Genomic DNA, 20,277 nt, shown 5'->3' on the forward strand with positions numbered 1-20,277 from the left:
AAGAGAATTTGGCACACACCTTGAAAATAATAATAGTAAAAAACCCTGAATTACTATAAAAATACCCACAGAAATACTTTATACTGAGATTTATTTTTGAGAGTTAGTGTTGCATCCCAGGAACTTAAAAACCATATTTTCTATTAGGAAAACATTTCCCATACCAATTTATACTCACTGCATGTATTAAGTTCACAAACCACAGTTAAGTTTTCCTCTGGGGCACAGTACACTCATTTTTTATACTGAGAATAATGAAAGTTCTAAAAAAACCACAGAGAAATTATTTTCCCAGTCATGTTTGCAATTCTTTACTCTTAGAATTACATAAGTCTCTGCGTTATGACATTTAATTCCTGTTTTTATAAGTCTTTGCCAAAGAAAGAGTAAAGAATCTTCATTTTGTCTGTCTTGTCACCCTTCAAAAGTCCTGAAATAAGCATTTTCACATGAATTCATAAACTGACTTTAATGTTCAAAGAAACTTAATTTCTCTGTGCCCTGCAAGGAAGGGGAAAATTAGAGATGGGCCAGTAATTTACTATTTATGCCTATCTAAAGTTCTGCTGGGATCCTTTTATACCATTCTTAGCATCCAACCTAGTTAGACATTTTATGCAGCAAGTTCCAGTTATGATTATTTATAATTTGTGGTACATTCCCCATTCTACTTGCTGTAATTAGCAAGATCATTATTGAATTTGGCCCTACATGCAAAAGCAGAGTTTAGCTAGGAAGTGATACAGGTCACAGTCAGCTGTGTTGTATTAAGCGCTCAAATATGCTTGAGGTGGTCTGAACACCAAAGACACAGATGTACATGGACAAACAAGCACTTTAAGGGTACATCCAGACATGAAGGGCACATATAGTTTGTGGCCCCACAAACTTTTTTGTGGCCCCACAATCCTCACTTGTTGCACATTAAACCATGCACAGCCCTGCTAATTTGCCACCTGTGGGCAATATCCCCTGTTACCACATGCTGCTCCCTGACTGGCTGGTGCACAGGGTGCCTCAGTGCAGGGGCTGCCTGCTCTCTGACTGGCTGGTGCACAGGGTGCTTCAGTGCAGGGGCTGCCTGCTGGCTATCTCCACACTCTGGCACTCTGTGCCCCAGTCAGCCCCTCCTTCCCCACCTCCTGCTCTGCAGCACATGGAGCCCAGCTGGGAGCTGGGAGAAGCTGGATACAGCCCATAACAAAGGGCAATTGCAGGGGCACGCACTGTGGCACAAATTTGTGCTGCTACTACTTGTGCCATGGCAAGCACACAACCTTGCTCATCTGGACATGGCCGAAAGCTGGTCGAAGTGCTTCAAAAATGACCCACAGAAAAAAATTAAAAAGGAACAAGTTTGAAGCACTTCCTAAAATGTTTGTATGCCCCAGCAGTCCTCTGCATTCCACAGTGCTCTGTTCCCCACTCCACCTCCCTTAGGGAGTGGTGGGAGGAGCAGGACAGTCAGCCAATGAATGCTCTCCTTGCACTCAGCTGTCTTTGGAAACCTCCAAGCTAGGGACAGAAATTGAACATAAACCAGTGTAAGTGACTGGAAATCAGTTCAAATCTGTAACACAATAGAAGTTCAGTGCACATAAGCCACTTTCAAAATGGTTGAACACCATTTAAGATAACATGGACGGATAGAGGGTCAGACTTAACAGATTTAGGTTTACTGAACTCCTGTCCCTGATCCCCTCCAGATTCAAGTTTACTCAGAGTCCCCCCAGAATCCCAGGATGCATTGTACCTTCCCCACAAACCTCCCTCCACTTGCAGGGTAGGTGGGCTAGCTTTGACCCAAGCTGTCTGCTTCAGCTGAGCAGGGAGGCATGCTCTAGCAGTGCCTGGCTTCTGGCCTGAGCCACTGCAGGCATGTGGCTGCATTTCCAGAATCAAAAATGAGTGTCTGTTCACTTGCTTATCAGTTCAATCTACACAGCTTAGACTAACCTGCAAATATTGAATTAATTCATATTGGGCTTTTTGACTGTCTGTACTTAGCCCCAGCGACCAGAGACCAAGAAGCATGCAGGGGTCCCTGCTATTCAGTCCCCTGCCTGGAAAGCAGTGTCACTGAATACCTTCATGGCCTTTTTGTAGCTCTCCAGTGAGGGAGTGGCCGCAAGGGCACACATCTATATGGTGTCAAGTCTGAAGTGCTCTGGAATTTGAAGCTCTTCAAAATCTGTCCATGCCCACAGTGAAACAGAGGAAGTTAATAATGACACTAGTCATGAGTACTGGAAAAAATGTATCTTGCCCAGGAACCACAGCAATATAAAAACACAGGCCTCATATTAGCAGTAATCGTAGATCTCCCTTGCTGTTTTTTGTCTAATACAAAGATGGTGCATGTCTTGTAAAATTTTCATTCTAGTTATGTGTTTATACAGTACCTGGTACAATGGGGCTGATGTTCATAGGTACTCCCACAAGACAAATGAAAATTTATTACTTGTATGTTATATTTTACAGATTAAATATCATTTGTAAAAAAAGTGCTGAAAATCTAATACTTACCATTATGTGACATGCCAACTGCAAGGCACTTCTGGAATCTGCAGTACTGACATTTATTTCTGCTTTTCTTATGAATGCGGCAATTAAGATCACATCTGTCATAAATCAGCTTTAATCTGATTGTTCTTCGAAAGAAACCCTGCAATAAATATAAAAACATGGGTAAAATATCAGCATAAAAGTATCTGTGATTATGCAAAAAACATGCTACACGTGCTCCATCATGAGTCATAATATTCTATTATTGACCATACAACAGGTTTTCCATCTTCCCACTCTTTTGATGTTAAATTTCAAGCAAATTCTAACACTAGCTGTGGGATATGTTTCTTTCTCTTTTTTACTGTGTTTCTTTACTTTCTTGCAAATCTTTTTGTTTTTCCCTTTTTAAAGATTCATTTTCCTCTACCTATACTGTTTCCCTGGGTGTTCTTAGGGCTGACCTTTTTTAAATAGGTATTTCTGGAATCTATTGCCTAGGATTATTATTTATCCAGAGCATTCAATTTTTTTTTATTGTTTGGAACTTACTGGTGTGCAAAGTACAAGAGCACATGAAAAATTCTAAACCACTTGCGCAGGGTAACTACTGAACAGAGCAATGTAGGCCTATAAAGAGATACATTGTTGTTGATTATTATGGAAATTCAAAATCTTGTCTTTTGCAACATTCTTTTATTACTTCAAAGTTTATACAAATAGAATCTAACAATGTAACAAAAATATTTCTGCTCATGTGGTGGTTCAGAATTTAGTACCAGTTATGAATTCTGCATAAAGATGCAGCTCTTTTAGCCAACTATCAACAGCATAAATAATAGCCAGTGAGCAATAGGACATTTCAGAAGCAATGTGTTTCTAAATGGATTATTGCTCTTGTTGGATTAGATCTGTAATGCAAAATTAGGACTGTACTTGAATAACCCCCATATGATTGTAATCTTAGATTATTCATGCACAGTTTATAGCCAAGTTTATTACAAATCATTACTTGCTACAACCTCATACCTAAATTATAAGCATGGTGCTGACTTCTATTTACATAATTCATTGTGACCTTAAGTAATCAACAATACACATACTATTCTTTAGATAATTTTTTTGTTTGCAATTTTGACTTTCATGCTTTTGTTCAACATTAGATTAGGTCTATCCCATTATGCATCTTTCACAGGACATGATGAATTTCACTTCAGGTGCTTTAAAATACTGAATGTTGATTTACCTTCTTTACTAGTGACTCAACAAGCTACAAGAAACAAATATTATCATTTTATTTATACTTTCCTGATGACCCTGGCATTGATCACCTATTGCTGAAGATAAGATGTCTTTGTAGTTTTTTAAGTCACTCTCTAATATCTCGAGACTTTCTATAACTGTCTACACCTGGGCAAAGCGAGTGCAGAATGCTACCAAATCAGAATAATAGAAACTGAACATGCAGTTACCTAAGGTTGGACTAAAAACTGGAATTGGGCACTAATCTTCCTTTAACTCAAATCTACCTTTTAAAGTAGTAATGGGATAAAACTGATTAGATAACCTTTTCTTGTAATTGACCAAACTGAAAATAAATCTAGCATAAATAATAAAATGAAAATTATTAAATTATTATTTATAATTAATTATATTAATTATTAAATTAATTTTAATTATAGAACGTGTCTGTAATAGATAGAAAAACATTTTAAACAAATTGCATTAAATTTAACAGTAATCTCTCAGATTCTTTTTTTAATGAGTGATTTTTCACTTGGTAATAGTAGCAAGTTCTCATGACAGAGAGGACACTCATGTGACCACCTACCTTACAGCCTTCACATGCATGTACACCATAATGAAACCCAGAAGCCTTGTCTCCACACACTCTGCATTCTATAATCATAAGGGAATTAGAAGATTCTTCATGAGGTTTATTGTACAACTGGACTTTTTCTGAAAAATAAGGTGGAGAAGGAGGCTCCATTTTGATTGCACCTGTGTATGAAAAAATAGTACCTGGTCAAAAAGTACAATAAGATGTCAAGAAGTAACAATAAATAGATTCATTATAACTAGCAACCATAGTATAAATAAGGCCAGATTCTTAACCCTGTTTAATAAATATTAAAAATAATGAGTTGTAAACAAAAGGTGTAAAGTACTATAAGCTACATGCAGCCATATAAGCAGGCTATAAATGAGGCTGAACAATTCTGAAGATGGTAGGCTCTGGAGTAGAAAGAGGATCATAGATTCAGAATTCAAATCTGTAGTGTACTCTCTCACTGTTCAAAGGCCTTGTAGTATTCATTGCAAATGCAGGGCTGAAGTCCCTAATGTGGTCTAAAAACACAATTACATGAAAGAACCAGTCAGTTTGATATTTTGGATCATTAAAGAGGTTAATGGTTCTAAAGCTGCTTAAGCTCTTAAAAATATGTCTTTCTACTGGAAAATGTGGTTCAGTCTCAGTGGGTGCATCTACACATGCTGTTAAGGCAACACAATACACTTAGGCACAGTTTCTGCCAGAGTTAACTGCTCCTGGGCACAGGGTCTACAAGTGTGCCTGGGACCACAGCAATTACAGCTGGGGCAGAGCAGTTCTGAGCTGGCAGGGGCATGGGGGGTCAGCCCCAGGCTCTGGGTGGTGGCGTCAGGTGGTGGAGGGGCTGTCAGGGTCCAGAGGTCTGGCAGGGGCCAGAGGTCTCCATTAAAAGACAGTACTATCCCCAACAGTACTATCTTACAGAAGAATTAATCTACTGCACCCTAATACCAGTGTATGCAGGGCTGGTACAAACATTAGGTGAACTAGGTAGTCGCCTAGGGCACCAAAGTTTGGGGAGGGGGTGTCAAAAGTATATGCAGAACAAAATAACAGGAACATCATTGTAAATAACAGCCCTGGCACCACCTTGGTCTAAGAACTTTGGTTCGGTAAGGGGAGAAAGACCTCTGAAAAGATCTCAGAGGAAAGCTCACTAGAATCGCGACTCCTACCTTTTCAACTCTCAAGTGGACTTATGACAAGAGCATACCACTGGCAGTGTCATCCTAAAAAATGAACCCCTACTCCTATATCATCTTACAGCTCATTAAACTAATTTCTTACACCATTTTTCTCCCTTCTAACCACTCCTTTTAAAATCTAAAGCATCTTAGATTTCATCAGATGCATTTAAGATTTCATCAAGAGTAAGATGACCAAAATACACCAACTCCGGGTACAGATATGAATTGTGCCTGTAATTCAGGAAACAGGCTTCAAGGTAGGAATTTCTTGGTTTGATTTTGTAGATCTCAATGTAGTTCTTGACGTAGTTATCGTAGGTACACCTGAGTGGTCATGTTTAATATTCTCAATTTTATAATGTCTAGAAATGGTCAGAGTATGATTGCTGAATCATTACATTTAATTCTTGTAAGAATGCATGTGATTTTTTAAAGTAAGTTGAACTAGGGATAAGGATTTATGTACAAATTATGTTTGGATACTTATGTGAGAGATACGTAGGCATTTAGAATATGTGTGTTAAGGCAGAATGAGTGCTAATTAATTGCTAGCAAGCTCAAGAGATATTTTTTAATTAGTTCATTATATAATGCCTGTATCATTGTTGTGTAAGGAAACAGTTGTATGACTGTGTGTACAGAACATGTAAGGTTGGTTGACCCAGAAATCATAGGATATGTGAGATAAATAAACATAACTACTCAATGGATAATGACAATTTACTTTATAGAAGACCATGCTAAGGAAACAGGAAAACATCTGCTTGACCACGCAGTCTTGACCAACATTAGATAACCAGTTGCCATGTTTACACCCTTAGTCGTACATCCTAACAAATACCTTCCTGATTGCAGGGGCAGTTTGCCCATTAAGGCACTTTAGGCAGTGCCTAGCCATATTTCTTTCATGATAATTTAATCAATTGTCCACATTATTAATGTCATCACAGCCAGAATTTTCTTTGAAATTGTTCTTAGATTCATGAATGACACGTGCCCCTGGCGGCGGCAGGAGCATGGCGGAGGGAGCACTGACTGCCTGTAGACACCACCAGCGGTGTCAGCAGTGGGGGGAGGGGGGTCACTGGCCACAGGCACCGCTGACAATGTCGGCAGCGCCTTTTTGTAGGGGGTGCACCGCTACGCTCACGGCATTGCCCCTATGCATTGCTCCTGCTTAGATTGATTGTTCTCTATATTGATAATTTATTTGAAACAGTTTAAAACCGTGTCAGGGGAATGGTACCATGGCAGATAGAAAAAACCCGTCTGGAGCTTAGTATCATAAACGAAAAGCTGAACAGGAAAAAGAATAAGCAAAGCAAAAGGGTTCCATCCTGAAATACCTTCCATTTCAACCACATCAAGATGGAAGCAGTTCACAACATCAAGGTGAAGGAAGCTCACATCAAGACAAAGGCAGCTCACAGCATCAAACTGACACTGAAATCGAGAAAATTTATTCACCTACAAACACACATGCTGAAGTTGAGGTAGATAAAGATAATAAGGGAGCAGAAGGTACATATATGAAAGATGAAGAAGGTGCAAACAAGTTACAGTACGGTGACCCTGCTACATGGCCTAGATGTGATGACCCTGTGCGACAAATAGTGGTGGAACATGGACCACCTGAACAAGTTCAGGAATTTCACTTCCCTAAATATGGAAATAAAAGAAAATTCTCTGTGCATCATTGCAAGAGATTACTTACCAATGGGGAAGAAATGTATTGACAGTGGCTACAATATTCAGTGTCAAAAGACTCAAGTGTTTTGCTTCTGCTGCAAACTGTTTAGCAGTAAAGCAACTGGTGCATCATCACTTACTGAAAACAGTTCGAAGGACTAGAAAAACATATCTGCAATTGTCTCTTCTTATGAAAAAAAGTTGTGAACATTTGGAAAATTTCCCAAACTGGAAAGAACTTGAACTGTGATTGAAAAACCAGAGAACTATTGATGAAGAAAATTTACATGGAATCAAGTGAGAAGAAAAATACTGGCAGTAAATATTGGAGTGACTGATTGCTTTAGTGAGAGTTCCTGGTGGGCAAAACTGGGCATTCTGCAGGACAAATTAAAAATTATATAGTGCTGGTAATGGAAACTTCTTAAAATTTATTGAATACCTGGCTGTGTTTGATCCAGTCATGAAGGAGCATCTGCATAAAATAAGTGACCATGAAACACATGTTCATTAACTTGGAAGAAGGTGTTGCAGGGCACTAAGGTGCCTGCTCCTTTAAGGGCAGAAACTGCCTAGAGAGTGCACCCTAGCAGTCAGGCAGGAACCCCCACAGGTGCAGGATATTGTGGCAGCAGACCTAAGGAGGGAATGATCCTGTACCTGCAGCCAGTCAGCTGATCAGAAGAGGCAGGGCCCCAGGGCTGGGACTAGAGGGTCAGTTCCCTGCCAGCAGCCAAAGGGGAAGGAGCCTCCCGGGAGGAACTGCCCAGGGATGCTGCAGCTGCCAGACATGCTGCACTTAGGGCTAATGGGGCTCCAGGAACTCACCAGGTACCCTTGCCTACAAGGCACTTAGTGCCAGGGAGGAAGTTTGACTCTTTTAAAAGGGCAGAGCACACCCTGAACTTTTTGTGTTATGTTATAGCCCAGGGGCTCATATTTTTGGTTGATGTTTCTATAAACACCGGTGGATCAGGCTGAGGCTATTGGGGAAGGAGGAGCCTCACTGGGGGCCCACTACAGTGTGGGGACCCCAGTGACAGGGAGGCACAGAGATGTAGGGGGTGAGCAGACCCCAGCGGCAGGGGCATAGAGATGAAGGGGGTGAATAGACCCCAGCGCCAGGGGGTGTGCAGACAGGGCTGTGGAGAGCCCAGCACCAGGGGGCATGGAGAGAGACAAGTGGTGAATACCATCTGCAAGGCTTGGGGCATGGTAAAAGGGAGGTTTTGGAGCCATGCATCTAGCCCATAAGGCTGAAGGTGCCCCAAGGCAACCATTTTTGTGCAAGACTCAAAAAGGGTCCAAGAACCCATAGGGTTCAGCGGGGTCCATCAGGACCGTGCCCAATGTAAACTCGAGGGCAGCCTCCCTATTCAAGATAATTACCAACAAGATGTGGCAGGTGAGAAAGAGGGTGTCCAATGGGTAGGACTGGCAAGGTCAAGGAGCCCTAGGGGTATCACGGCCGTCCCTGGGGACCCTGTACCATGACAGAAGGCCACAGAATGAACTGATTCAACTCCTAGCAAATGCTGTTAAAGAGAAAATCGTAGAAGCTGCCCATTCTGCAAAATACTTTTTAATAATTCAGGACTGTACACAAGATGTGAGTCATATTGAGCAGATGACAATGATCATTCATTTTGTAGATGTGGCAAAATCTACAGATGTGGATAATGCTTACATCTCAACATGTACTGAAGTTTATTTCTGAATATAAACTGATAGTTTTCCCAACATCTTCATTGCTCTCTGCATTCTTTTGACTCCTAGTTTCTGTTTGCTAGTGAGGAGCGTAGGTTCTCAAAGTTAAAATTGATAAAGACATACCTTCGTTCTTCTATGCTGCAAGAGAGACTTGTTGGACTGGCCACCGTGTTGATAGAACATGAAATAGCTGGAAAACTTTGTCTTAAAGAACTTGTTTCTGAATTTACAAAACTGAAAGCATGAACAGCAAAGTTCTCATTTCTTACACAAATGTTCGTGAAGATTTTCTTTTAATTGTACACATTATAATAGATTCTATTAGATTTTTTGCAGTATAATTGCTAGGGTTAATGAAAAGTGTGAAATAATCAATACTGTTTTTGTTTTTATTGTTTTACTGTTCATTTTGAATATCAAATAAGTACATGTAAAAGTTCATTCTAGACTTCTTATTTTCCTCTATATTGGAAGTGGTGGGGGCACCAAGGTAAACAGTTTGCCTAAGGTGCCAGTTACCCTTGGACCGGCCCTAAGTGTGAGTGTGGATGGTGTCACTTTACTGTGGAGCTAATTTGTCAACTCCACAGTAAAGCACACATGTAGATGCACCCAGTGGCAGCTTACTGTTACCATCTTTCTCTTATGAAAGTTGTTCACTGAAGCATCCCAGTAAACACAAACAAATATGGTAAATCTTCAACGATCTACAGTGTTGACCATAAAAGAAAGCATTGATCTTTCTACCCATGATCACTAATCATACGAATAGGACAGGTGCTCTCCAAACCAGCAAAGTTAAGGACAGAATTTAGCAGTTGACAGACAATAAATTATAGCAAAAAATCAAAAATATGCATTTAATAATTAATTATGAACATGGATATTTAACAGGAGGACAATGGTTTTTAATCAGTCTTTAAATACCTTTTTATAACACTTGCAGTTCACCTTCTTTGCAACAACTGGATGTCAAGATAAAAATCGTTCTGATATTTTAGAATGTTAGAAAAGACCAAATCCCAAAGTCTTCACAGTCATGTTAATGGAAAGTTGCCTCATTGAGGGCATCAAGATTTTATATTCTATTTGTTTCTATGCTGGGTTATTAGAGCCTCATGGGTATTTCCTACCAAAGAAATGGTTATATATAAAAATGTTTTTTCACCTATTGGGTTAAATAGTGGTTCAGTGGAACTGCACAGCTTCTCTTTGTATCTTCCCTATAATAAATGGCTAAAGAACTGAATCCCAAATAGAGGCTTAACAATGCAGCTACTTGCCCATGGCAGCTGTGACGTAAGAGAGCAGCAGCAACTTCCAGATGCCTCTTGCCACTGGTGTGATCACGACGCTGCAGAAGCCCCGGTTCCCCTGCCCTAGCTATGTTTCTGCCCACAAACAAAAATAATATCAGGTCAAAGAATCTTCTAGCTGATCTTGCAACAGAAGGTCAATAATCTGATCTTCAGCAGGAGTAGGGTGACCAAGCCTGACTGGGAAAGGTTCAATTGAGGTGTTACTGACAACTCAGAAGCTAGGGGCTTCTTTGCTATCCTCTAGCAATACCAAAGGTAAACTGTACAATTCTAAGGGCTTCCCTACATTAGAAAAATCAATATTGTCATATTAATACAAACTTCCCTAATACAGACAAGATTTAGGCCACGATTTCATTAAACAGCTTAGGATGCAAAAGAGATTCTCACTTTTAGGTAACATGCTATGGAAATGCTAGCCCTCTTATCAGATGAAAGCAGGCCTGTGCGAAGTGGCTAGTATTCGCTTCAGATTTGGCTGATTCAGGGGACAGTGATTCAATTTGGTGATTCAAATCACTGTCCTGATTTGATTCAGCCAAATCTGATTCAGAGATTTGGCTGCTGCTGAATCTCCAAATCAGCCAGGCCCATCCCCCCCAGCTGGGCAATCGCTGCCCTGCCCACCCCAGCTCCTGGCACTTGTTAAAAAAAAAAGCCCCGACTCAGTGGGTGTTGCCGGGCAGGTGGTGATCCCTGCTGCCCCCCACTGCCCCATGCTGCATGGCGGGCTCTGCCATGAGCCCCCCAACCCCCCCTGTCTGAGCCCCAGCCCTTCCCATGGCTGCCCTGTCCACCGTGATGGCCCTTTAAGAACTCCCCCCCAAACCCCCCCCCGACACACCATTCCTGCTGGTGGGAGCGATCCACATGAGACCCTAGAAGCCCCAAGGCTGCTGCAGGAGCTGGTGAGTCTTGGGGTTTTTCTTGTTTTTTTTTTTCTTAAACGGCCAGCGCTGACCCAGGCAGGGCAGCCGTGGGGAGCCTGGGGGAGTGAGGGGGGGGGGGTCGGGGGGCTCATGCAGAGACCTCCATGCAGAGTGGGGCAGTGGGGGGCAGCCAGGATTGATTCCCCGCTCAGCAGCACCCAATGAGCACTGGGGCTTTTTAAAAAAATGCCAGGAGCTGGGGTAGATGGGGCACCCGTGGGAGGGCTGGGGGAGCAGGCAGGGGATACGGGCTGGCAGGGGTCCCCCATGGTCCCCTCCCCCATCACCCTCCCACTTACCAGAATGGAGTCTGGGTCCAGCTCCCTGCTACAGCCACCAGGGACTGTCCGAAGAATCAAAGCTCTCCGAATCTTTTCCGAAGATTCAGAGAGCTTTGAATCAATTCAGACCTTTTAATTGCTCCCCTGATTTGATTTGTATTCAGAGATTCGGCCACCAAATCGGGCCAAATCTCCTCCAAATTTAATCACTACCCGAAGCTTTGCACAGCCCTAGATGAAAGATATTTGATTTGGTTATTTTTTAAATAAAGCTTCAAGAACATTTTTGTCTAAAGATGTGACCCTTATTCCAAAGGGTCTGAAACAAAGCTCTTTTGTTGAGGGCATGCTTCTTAAAGCACTATGCAATTCAAATAGGTATATTCTGAGATGTAAAAAGAAATTACTTACTTTGACACTCCTGAAGCTTGATGTCATATTTGTAATCAAGGACTGTCTGGTCAGTTCTTGCAAGAGGAATATCTTCATAATGTGGTGAAGAAATGCTAGAAAAATCAACGGTTGTAAATGGCTTTATATCGAAGGAATGGGAGTGATCATCCATTGCAGAGAGATCCACTGAGTTAATTCCAAAATTAATCGGCCAAAATGGCATTTCTGTGTCAACCATTGTAATTCCTACCAAAAAAAAAGGAGAAAAACAGACAGACATTTAAAGAGTTGGCTTTTTCTTTGTGCAATGGGGCTTGAAAGCTTCATATGACAAAGTGATTTTGGGAATAAATGACAAAAATATACACAGGAAGCATGATATACTGAGAATTTAAACTATCATATTAACTTGCACACCTTTCCCCAGAACTGGAATACATTGTTGTAAGCTGGGAAGCTAATTTTTTTCTGCCCAAAAAAGAAGCAGGAAGATGCTGTAAAGTGGCTTCTGCTTCTTTTCCTTCTTTTCCCTCCAGCAGCCCCATTTAGGGAGGGGCGGAGTCCAGCAGGGGCAGATCCAGAAGGGGGTGGAGTGGTGCAATCACAACCCATTTTCATTCCTGCTCAACCCAAATTTAAAGACAAATGTACAGGACAGCAGCAGCATTTCTATTCAGGACTGGCTGAGGGAGTCAATTGATTTCATGTCTCATCATAATCTAACTGATTCCTGCTAACTGCTCTCACTTCACAGGTGTTAACACCCCTGTCTCTTTTGTTAATGGTCTTAATTAGGCCTGTGTGAATAGGCAGCTATATGATTCAGCTTCGGATCCGGCTGCTTCAGATGCCAGGGATCCAATCCAGAGCTCCGGATTGGGTTCCCGCTTCGATTCGGCAGAAATGGCTCTGAAGCTTCAGAGCTGCTTTGGAGATCCGGCCATAGGGTGTAATGGGGAATCAATGAAATATCTATAACTTTGTTGTTTTTGTCTGATCTGGATGAAACTTGCAGAGATGGTAGCCTATGCTGAGAGCATGAAGCCTACCAAGTTTCAATAAGATAGGTGTAGGGGTTTGGGGAAAACTGCACCCCAAATTCTTGAAAGTAAAACTCATGTCACTTGTACGTGTTACACCACAGGGGGGTAAAAACTGCAGGGGTGGTGTCCCCTGCTGAGGCCATGAAGCCTGCCAAGTTTCAAGGAGATAGGTGCATGGGCTTGGGGGGAAGTGCACCTCAAGCTGCTGACAGGCAAAACTCATGACAGATGAACCTGTGTGTGTTAAGGTGCAGCGGGCTGAGAACTGCAGGGATGGTGGCCCTTGCTGAAGCCACAAATCCTGCCAGCTGTCAAGGAGATAGGTGCAGGGACTTCTGGGTTCTAAAGCCCTGCGCCTTTAGCTGCTGATGGGCAAAGCTCGTGACAGATGTGGCAGGATCTGGGCACGGTTGCCCATGAACAACTGCCCTGTCCTGTCTACCAACCTGTGTTCCAAGCAAGAGGGTGTTCAGTATTGCTGGTGATGTAGTGACACACCATCGCACCTCCTTGGATCCTGGCTTAGTGGAGCAGCTGGTGTTCCTCAAGGTGAACCTCCCGCTGCTGGGGTTTCCCAAGCTCTACCTGCAGATGGAGTGAGTGCCACCCTCTTCACTCTGTCCACATCCTTTTCCTTTTTTCATTTTTTAAAAAACATTTAATGCCCCGCTCTCAGAGCTGGAAGCAGCACTCACTGCATCACCAGTGAGTAGGGGAAGAACATGTTCCTGCTGAGCTCCCATGCCAGGACAAACGTGGAAGTATGGGCTGGTGCTTTGGGGAAGGAGGAGGCCCCAGGTCCTGGGCATGACCAGTAAAGCTGCACTCTGCCAGGGTTGGGAGGCATGGTGGGACTGTTGGTGGTGCGGCAGCCTCAGGAAATGACAGGACCAAGGATCTCCCTGGTGAAAGATGGGTAGGAGGCACCATAACCTCCAGCCACCACACACACGCACACAGTCCTGGCTGGTGAAAGCCCAGACCCATCATTTCTTTGACAGGCCTGAGACTTGCTGGTTGCAGTGGAGTTCTGAGGCTCCAGGTGAGTTTAGCTTAGCTGCCTGGGATACCAGCTTTCAGGTATCCTTCATTAGGCTGAGGAAGCACCTGCAGTTGGTGTGTGTGCTGTTCCTGGATGGAAGGAATAGCAAAGAAGCAAGAGGCTGGCATGCAATGCAAGCAAGAAAGCCAGTCAGTGAAAATGGTAATGGAGGCATCAGGGGGTGAGGGATTGCTTGGGATGTTGGGGGAAGAGGGACGAACCACTTTTCACAGATGAGCCTATGAACTGCACTTCATCAATCTCCTAGGTACAGAAACTCATGGACTCAATATAGACAGTGGAATTCTGCCACACTACAACCTGCCAGACATCTGACTCCCCAGGTACCTCTCCACTTCTACCTGCTATATCCTCTGCCCCCATTCCCCACCCCGCAAGGTTTCAACCCGAAACCTTGCTAAGATATATTTCTCTAATTATTCAGTTGGTCTACTAAAAGATACCAGATTGACCCAAAGAACCTTGTCTGCCAGTGCCATGTCTTTAGACCAACACCCCTAGCATCTGTCCCCGGTCAGCTGCGCGGAAGGAGGCAGGGCCCTGGGCACATCTAAGCCCCAGGGCTGGGGCTGGCAGGGAGCATTCTCTGGCAGATGCTGGAGAAGAAGCTGCTGCAGAAGAGGAAAAAAATGCTCTGTGACAGTTTGGCTGCCTGAGATGCTGCTGGTGCTACTGTATCTGCTTACTAAGTTATTATTATGTGGTGTTATTTAAAGTGGTGGACTGGAATGAGGCTGTAGGGAAGGAGGAGTCTTAATTGGGGCACTCTACCACGTCATGTAGAGGCCCTAGCACCAGTCAGGGCACGCCTTAACACACAGCAGCTTGAGGTGCAGTTTCCCAGAAACGCCTGCACCTATCTCCTTGAAACCTGGCAGGCTTCATGGACTCAGAAGGAGCTACCTTGCCTTCTATTTTCACCGTACTGTGCCTTAACTCACATACGTGACACAAGTTTTGCTTGTTAGCAGCTTGAGGTGCAGTTTCCCAGAAACCCATGCACCTATCTCCTTGAAGCTTGGCAGGCTTTGTGGCCTCTACAGGGGCTAGCATTCCTGCTGTTTTAATTTGAATCAGGCAAGAAATGACAGTTATAGGCAGTTTCGTTATCCCCCATTATAGTCTATGGGCAAGACATCGAAAAAGCATCAAAATAGCAAAAGTTTCAATGAAACAGAACGGAGCAGTGCTTCAAAACGAGACATCGATACAAAACACTGTCCTGTCAAAATGGTGAAACATAAGTTGAAATGAAACAGCACTGTTTCGCACAGCCCTGGTCACCCTATTCATAGATGGTTATTCTTTTTTTGGACAGTGGTTCTAGATATGGATGTATCACAGCAGAAATTGCGGACTTTTTACAAGCAAGTACTCACATGATTCTAGGATCTACTTCTCATTTCTAAACTTCAGGTGAGAGGGAAGATCTAACTGATTAGGAAAGAAGAGCCCACTAAATTGAAATTGTTCTAGGATGAAGTACTAGGCAGCTCCTTAGCAAGCCCTTCATCTCCCTGTTCCCACAAATTCTCAACAGTTGGACCCCAACCTACTCTTAGCAGAAGCAAGATCTGATTAATGGTAATTCCTGGCTAACTTAAACAAGCCAAAATGACCTTGTGAATTTATATTATTGGTTGTCAAACTTTCAGACTTGTTTTAGATTTCATTAAAAATATATTATTTCCACAAATTCCAAATATCCCTGTATATCCATAGTAGAATTGTCTCTCTTTTTAATTAATCAGATTTCCAAATAAAAGCATTAAAAAGTATAAATGAAAAAATTATCAGTAGCTTGTTTAACTAGTTGAACCTTCTCCTTAGGAGTCCATTCTGAAACATCATAGCAATCATTTGCTTAAATACATCCTTGTTTAGTTCAGTGAAGTATTTGACACTGTAAGCAGTGCTGTTAATGAGACTTAACCCCATGATTATGAATGTCAGAAATTTCCAGCACTGGAAATCTGTTTAGGTGAGAGAACAGTATAGGCGTTCAGCGCACAGCTAGTCTCTCTTCCCTGCTCCATGTGCCGTCCCCAGACCAGCATGACCCTGGTCTGGAGAAACCATGGGCAGCACTGTCTGCTCTATTCCTCCCATTCCCAGATGGGGAAGGGGTGGGGTGGGGTGGGGTGGGGAGAAACAGAGTAGCAGGGAAAGACATTTTCTGTCATTCTACTCCTCTCACATAGACTGAACTGGGAAGGGAGTGGAGCAGCAAGGCAATGCCCTTTTCCCATTCCCCAGACTGGGGTGGCTGCAGTCTGAAGAAGGAATGAAGACAGTGGGACAATGTGCCCTGCCCATTCCCAAACCCTGGTATCCCAGTGTGGCATCAGCATCAAGATTAGGTTGGCATTGGGACTGGTGCCCTGGTCTGCAAATGGGCTGTCAGGTGAGTGGGTAAAGTGCAAGGTTCCCAGTCTGGGAAACTGAGGTTCCCACCAGGAACCTTACAACCCCAGCAGCCAGCAGACTTTTTCACTTTGTCCTACAGCACCTTGGGGGCCACGAGGCAAGGAACTTTTAAATGCCATGTCAGGGAAGCTCTGGAGCTCCCCATGACCTGTGTGCCTGTTAGCCCTGCATATATACAAATGCTGCACAGGGGGGAATTTTCTCCATGTGGCACTTGCACAGCCACATGCTTGCTGTCCCATATCAGACTGGGAGGGGAGTGGAGCAGCAGAGCAATGCCCCCCATGTGTTCTCAACACTGAAGTCCCTGGTCTCAGGATGGCTCAGAGGGGTAGCAACAGCTTACCTCCTCTATGATCAGAAGTGAGTTGTGCATAAGTGTCTCCCAAGCTTGAAGAGTGGGGCCTCCCCAGAGTGGAGGCTCGTGCTTCACAGAGGAGTCTAGCAGAAGCATACAGGCCTTCAGTCTTGTGAGAGAAACTTGCACATGGAAAATCTTTCAGGTCTTAACTAAGATCCCTCTCCTACAGAGGTCATGTTTCCTTCTGGAGAAACTGAATGAACACTTGTATGCTCCTAGTTTCTACCAAAAGAGTAGTGAATTCTTCAGTAAAAAGGTGTCACTTGTATGTGGCCCATGTCTACAGTTACAGCACATGCATAAAGTTAAATATAAATTTAAGGTGTTTGTTTAACAGTGATTGATCATGTGTTTAATGTTAAGGATACCCTTTGCAGAATTCAGGTATATGAAAGTAGAACTGCCATTAAACTCAACCACAGTGATGCACTGAGGTTAGTCTTCAAAGGAAGCATCAAAATAAGAACTCCAAAATATCTATACATTATTGATAATCCATGCATTATATTCACATCATTTTAAGGGGTCAACGAGTTATACTTTCTAACTAATATGCTTCAGTTTGCAAACTGCTATGAGGTAATCAAATTAGCTCAAAGGCTCATTAAGCTATATTTTATGCTATAGCACAGTACCTAGGTGTGATGACTAGGGAATCTATCTATGCATAATTCATGAAATTACTGAATCATTGAATGTATGTTGAATGCACCATTTATTGTCAGAGCTGTGTTAGGTCAAGAACAGGGACACTGGAGGGTTGTTAAACTGATGGCTTTCATTCTGGTGAGGGCACCTCAGAACAATGGGATGGTCAAAGCTTTTAAAACCAGTTTTATCCAACTTCTTGGAAGGGGGCTGGGTTTTGAAAGAGTGGAAAGTCCCCAAACAAGAGAATAAGAAGGAGGACAGGTGCTTCCTGAGTCCTAAAAATGACAAACCTGAAAGACTTAGGAGGAAACTCAGATGAAAAGAGATAAGGGAAGTTTAGCAGTTTCAAAGCTCATGGGTCCTTTAAATCACAGGACCAGCTAAGGAAGCAGGTAACTGACTGCCTGATTCAGAAAAGACTGCATGTGGTGGTATGTAGAAAGGAGGTGGAGCAGGCCTTGGACTCTAGCAAGCAAAGTGGTGAAGAAACTGCAGCAGGGAAATGCATACTTGTGTTCTTTTGTTTTTTTCTAGATCTGTTTCTTGTGCTATTTAAAGAGAGACTGGCTATAGAACCTCTTGCACTATCTGTGTGCTTGCACTGTCACGTGTTCCTGTGAAGCCCCAATATAGCAGCCTGAGGAACATTTAACTATAGGACCATTAGCAGGGATGTGATTATAAGCATCTCCTTAATTTAGGACAAGAAGAAAAAGATCCAGTTTTATAATAAGACCTGGATCAAATAAGATCACATCTACTAAAACAGACTGTCTTCTGTGTTAGATAGAAATTAATCAAAACTGTCATCATAAGCAGCTCTAGCATTATGGCATGAAATAGGCTTTCCTTTAAAAAAACCCAAATGTGTGATGTGTACATATACACTGAACCTGGAGAAACTGCATTTTTGCTTTAGTTGATTGTTGTATACTATTTCTTACACATAAAAAAATGAGTATGAATTACAGGCATTCTTATTCATGACCATCAATGCCAATCTACTACTATGTTGTAGACAAACACATGATTATCCAATGACTGGCTTTAATGCAATCTTCTCCAAGGGGTAAGGCTGACTTCTCCTACCTCTCCAAGGAGGGGTCCAAACAAGGGTACTTTTAGTTTATTAGGATTTCCTTGGCCATGGAAAACTCCCTTTGGCTTCAGAAGGAGTTACATACATGTAGCAGCAGTAGGGTCACACTTCCATAACCCTGGAACACCAACATTTAGAACAAAAAATGAGAAATGTTTCTGTCAAAAAAACGGAAATATTACTAACTGTTGCAGAGCACTTAGGTGCCCTGCTCCTTTAAAGAGTAGAAACTGCTAGGGAAAGAGCGCTAGCAGTGAGTGGGGAGCCCCAGCTGCTGGTTACCAGGGCAACCAGAGTACGCTAGTGGCCCACACCTGCCAGTGGTCAGCTGACTGGAAGGGGCAGGGCCTGGCTCACACACAAACCCCAGGGTTGAGGTCAGGACGGCAGTTCCCTGCCAGCAGTCAAGGGGGAAGGAGCTCTCCCAGAGGAGCCAAAGCGGAGAGGCCTGACTGCAGGTACAGCCTCTGATACTGGTGAGGGACAGAGCACCCCTGGTGTGGCTTGAAAGATGTTATAGCCAGGCAGCTTGAATTTATGTTATAGCCCAGGGGCTTGTGTTTTGTTTGCTGTTTAAGACTGGTGGCTTGGGTGAAGCTATTAGGGGAGGGAGGAGGCCTCATGGGGACCCATGGAAGTGTGGGGACCCCAGCACCAGAGAGGGCGCAGCATTAGGGGTTCAGTGAAGGCGCGGAGCGAGACAGGGCCGCGGAGAGCCCGGGCGCCAGTGAAGGCGCGGAGCGAGACAGGGCTGCGGAGGCCCAGGGAGGACAAGGGGGCCAAATTACAACAGGGCCCAGACCAAACAATGTCGGTACCATCTGTGAGGCTTGGGGTGGGGTAAAGGGTTGTTTGGAGCCACGCATAGCCCATAAGGCTAGGGTGCCCTGAAACACCCACTGTAAATGGGATCCACAAGGGGTCCGGGAGCCCATGGGGTTAGAGAGAGTACAGCAAACCACGTCCACGAGGACGTAAAGGCAGTCTCCCTACTATATAGCTACCATCAAAGATGTGGCGGGCAAGAATCGAGGGTGCCCATTGGGCCAACTTGGCATGGTGAGGGGGCCTTGGGAAGATCACGGCCATCCTGTAGGACCCCATCCCATGACAACTGGTGCATTGGACAGGAAGCCAGCCATGCACGGGGAAGGAACCCATGTCCCTGAGAAGGGGAATGAACCTTAGGGCTAGAACAGATATAGTGAAGTGCAAGGCAGTGAGACCAGGGCTCGGGAAGACGAATCAAGATTAGAGACTAGACTGCCATTAGAGACTATAGAGGGGAAGACGTTAGGTTTGGCCTAGGAATAAAGTAGAACCATGGCAGAAATAGTGAGTCTGGAAGGCAGGCAGAAAGAGGCCTTTACCTGGCAGTTGTGGGCAGACGATGTTGAGGAAAAAGCTGCCCGTCTAGAGTTTGAGTTGGAAACGGTGAAGTCACAAAAGGAGCAAGCTGAGGTGAAAGTGGCCACTTTAGAGCTGCAAGCACAACCCGGGAAGAAAGAAGGCAGGTCTAAGGAGATCAAGCACCTGATTGCAGTGGAGGTAGAGAAAACTCGAGCGCTGGAACGGCTCATGGCAGATGAGGCCAAGAAGAGCAGACAGAGGGAGTAGAAGTTGCAGGAGATGCAGAAGGAGATGGCTGAATGGAGGAGTAAGTCTCCTGAACCTGGTATAGCCCAGATAGTAGAACAAAAGGAGGTACTACAGAAGCTAGAAATATTAAAGAGCCTCATAGGAGCCCTCCAGAAAGAAGGCCTGCATGAGGACCTGGACAGCTGGC

At 43.7% G+C, this 20,277-nt stretch overlaps 1 protein-coding gene across 6 annotated transcripts in view; it reads right to left on the reverse strand.

Moving 5' to 3' along the window:
* Positions 1 to 20,277, reverse strand: part of PPARG (peroxisome proliferator activated receptor gamma) — a 119,133-nt gene that overhangs the window by 43,577 nt on the left and 55,279 nt on the right. For 5 of the 6 annotated variants that reach the window (XM_019494843.2, XM_019494928.2, XM_019495022.2 and 2 more), the window contains 3 exons: positions 11,866 to 12,093; positions 4,337 to 4,506; positions 2,527 to 2,665 (listed from right to left, as the gene is read on the reverse strand). In XM_019494843.2, coding sequence (XP_019350388.1) covers positions 2,527 to 2,665; positions 4,337 to 4,506; positions 11,866 to 12,085 — 529 coding nt within the window. In that variant the 5' untranslated portion in view covers positions 12,086 to 12,093. 6 annotated transcript variants of the gene reach the window in all.

Source organism: Alligator mississippiensis, chromosome 12 (assembly GCF_030867095.1).
Source record: "Alligator mississippiensis isolate rAllMis1 chromosome 12, rAllMis1, whole genome shotgun sequence".
In the NCBI taxonomy this organism is placed as follows: domain Eukaryota; kingdom Metazoa; phylum Chordata; order Crocodylia; family Alligatoridae; genus Alligator; species Alligator mississippiensis.